Source organism: Lipotes vexillifer, unplaced genomic scaffold (genome assembly GCF_000442215.2).
Source record: "Lipotes vexillifer unplaced genomic scaffold, Lipotes_vexillifer_v1.1 scaffold22, whole genome shotgun sequence".
Lineage (NCBI taxonomy): Eukaryota > Metazoa > Chordata > Mammalia > Artiodactyla > Lipotidae > Lipotes > Lipotes vexillifer.
In genome coordinates, this window is record NW_006779050.1 from 2,922,468 (window position 1) to 2,924,557 (window position 2,090).

Below are 2,090 nucleotides of genomic sequence, written 5' to 3' on the forward strand. Positions count from 1 at the left end.
ATTATAAATATGAATCCTATATTCATTCAAAACAGTTTCCCAAACTGCCATTCAATTTTTTCAAGATTTTTATAAACTAGAGTTTGTGCTAATGCCTCTCTGTTTATACTCAACCTCTTTATATATCAGTTTCTCCATATCATAATGGTATCTCTCACAAATCACCATGTTGAGCTTCAAAAGAGAAAAAGTATGTAAAGCGCTTAGCATAATATCCAGCACTAAATATTAGTTGTTCTCCCGTCTTTTTTTCTTTTAATTATTAGATGTTCTGGATATTCCTTGTTATGTTTATTTCTAAGCATTTAATACTTCTCTTGCTATTATAAACTGGTAGCAGCTTTGGAAATATTTTATGGGAGTGTTTGGAATGGAAGGAATTTTACTGTCACATTGTCATGATTTCATATAACTTTGGAAATATTCAAAAAAGTTAAATGGTTATTTCTAGATGCCTTTCATATTGCGTGAGCAATCTGCCATGTGCTATTACTTCTGCTTTATATCAGCTCATTTGCACTAATCAAACAAGAATTTATTACATAACCAACTTCTACATATTACTAAACAAAGGAATACCGGTCTGCAGTGTTTTTCACCCACATTAGAGGAAGTCACCCGATAAACTGGGTTTGATTCCAGGTATGTGAAGAGGATGCAAGTCACAGTAATATTTTGTAGTTGCTCCAAATTACCAAATGTATTTTGATCTTAGCACTTCCATTACATGTCATCTGATTAATTGACAGATTGTAACCAGATTATGTAATTATAAATCCTTAGAAAATGCTTTCAGTGATGATGATAACACAACATTCCTACAGAAAGAGATATGACAATTCCCTTGGGCAAGGTGCTCTGACCAAGGAATTCAGTGGTTCTAAAAGATTCAGGTCGACAGGCAAGTATAAATGACTGCTGAATGTTGCAAATGTAATTAAATCATATGCAGCATTGATAATATGCAGTTTTGAGGTTGTATATACATAAATTATAACAACAAAATAAAATGGAGAACTAAAGCCTTTTTTTATAGAAAGCCCACCCACCTCTGTCCATGTGCTTACATTACTTGACCCCCATCATCATTTCCATTATATATTCCAGCTTTTAGAAACATAATGAGGTACAGATCTATTGACTGTGTTAAACCATAATAACTCCTCAGCTCTTCTTTGAGAAATATAGTCCAAGGCAAATAGCCATTTAACTTCTCTCTTTCAGGAACTTCTGGGACATGCTTGGAAGAATTACACTGCCATTCTTTTCACCCATGCAGAAAAAATAGAAGAGGCTGGGTTCAATGAAGATGAATACTTACATGAGGCCTCTGATACACTGCTAACCCTACTAAATTCTATTCAGCACAGATATATTTTCCAGTATAAAAAAGGAAACTCAATTAATGAACAAAGACTAAAAACCTTAGAAAGAATCATGGAATTTATAAAAGAAAATTGTTACCAAGTTCTTAACTTTAAATGACATTTAGGTGAAAGGAAAAGGGCTTTGGGTTTTAGAGTCAGCAACCTGATTTCAAAAGTGCCCTTATTAGCATGAATGTGGACCATCAGAATTTCCATGTGCTGCCAGTGAGAGTGTACATTGGTAAAACCACTTTGGAAAACTGGCAATTAAAAATAAGATTTCTGGGCTTCCCTGGTAGCGCGGTGGTTGAGAGTCCGCCTGCAGATGCAGGGGACATGGGTTTGTGCCCCTGCCCGGGAAGATCCCACAGGCCATGGAGCGGCTGGGCCCATGAGCCATGGCCACTGAGCCTGCGCGTCCGGAGTCTGTGCTCCGCAACGGAAGAGGCCACAACAGTGAGAGGCCCGCGTACAGCAAAAAAAAAAAAAGAAAAAAAGATTTCTAAGGCAAATCCTATGACACAATAATTACACTCTGAAGTATATATATCCAACAGAAATGTATACATTTGTGCACTAAAAGACATGTATGTACAAGAATGTTCATAGCAGTACTATTCATAATAGCTAAAAACTGGAAATTATCCAAATGTCTACTAAGAGTAAAACGGATAAGCAAACTGTGGTATATTTATTTATTTTATTTATTTTTTAACATCTTTA

At 35.6% G+C, this 2,090-nt stretch overlaps 1 protein-coding gene across 1 annotated transcript in view; it reads left to right on the top strand.

The window, feature by feature from the left end:
* Positions 1 to 1,485, top strand: part of GIMD1 (GIMAP family P-loop NTPase domain containing 1) — an 8,962-nt gene extending 7,477 nt beyond the window's left edge. The window contains exon 2 of the mRNA XM_007452152.1: positions 1,225 to 1,485. Within this exon, the coding sequence (XP_007452214.1) occupies positions 1,225 to 1,485 (261 nt within the window). The remainder of the gene's footprint in view (positions 1 to 1,224) is intronic.
* The last annotated feature ends 605 nt before the right edge of the window (positions 1,486 to 2,090 follow it).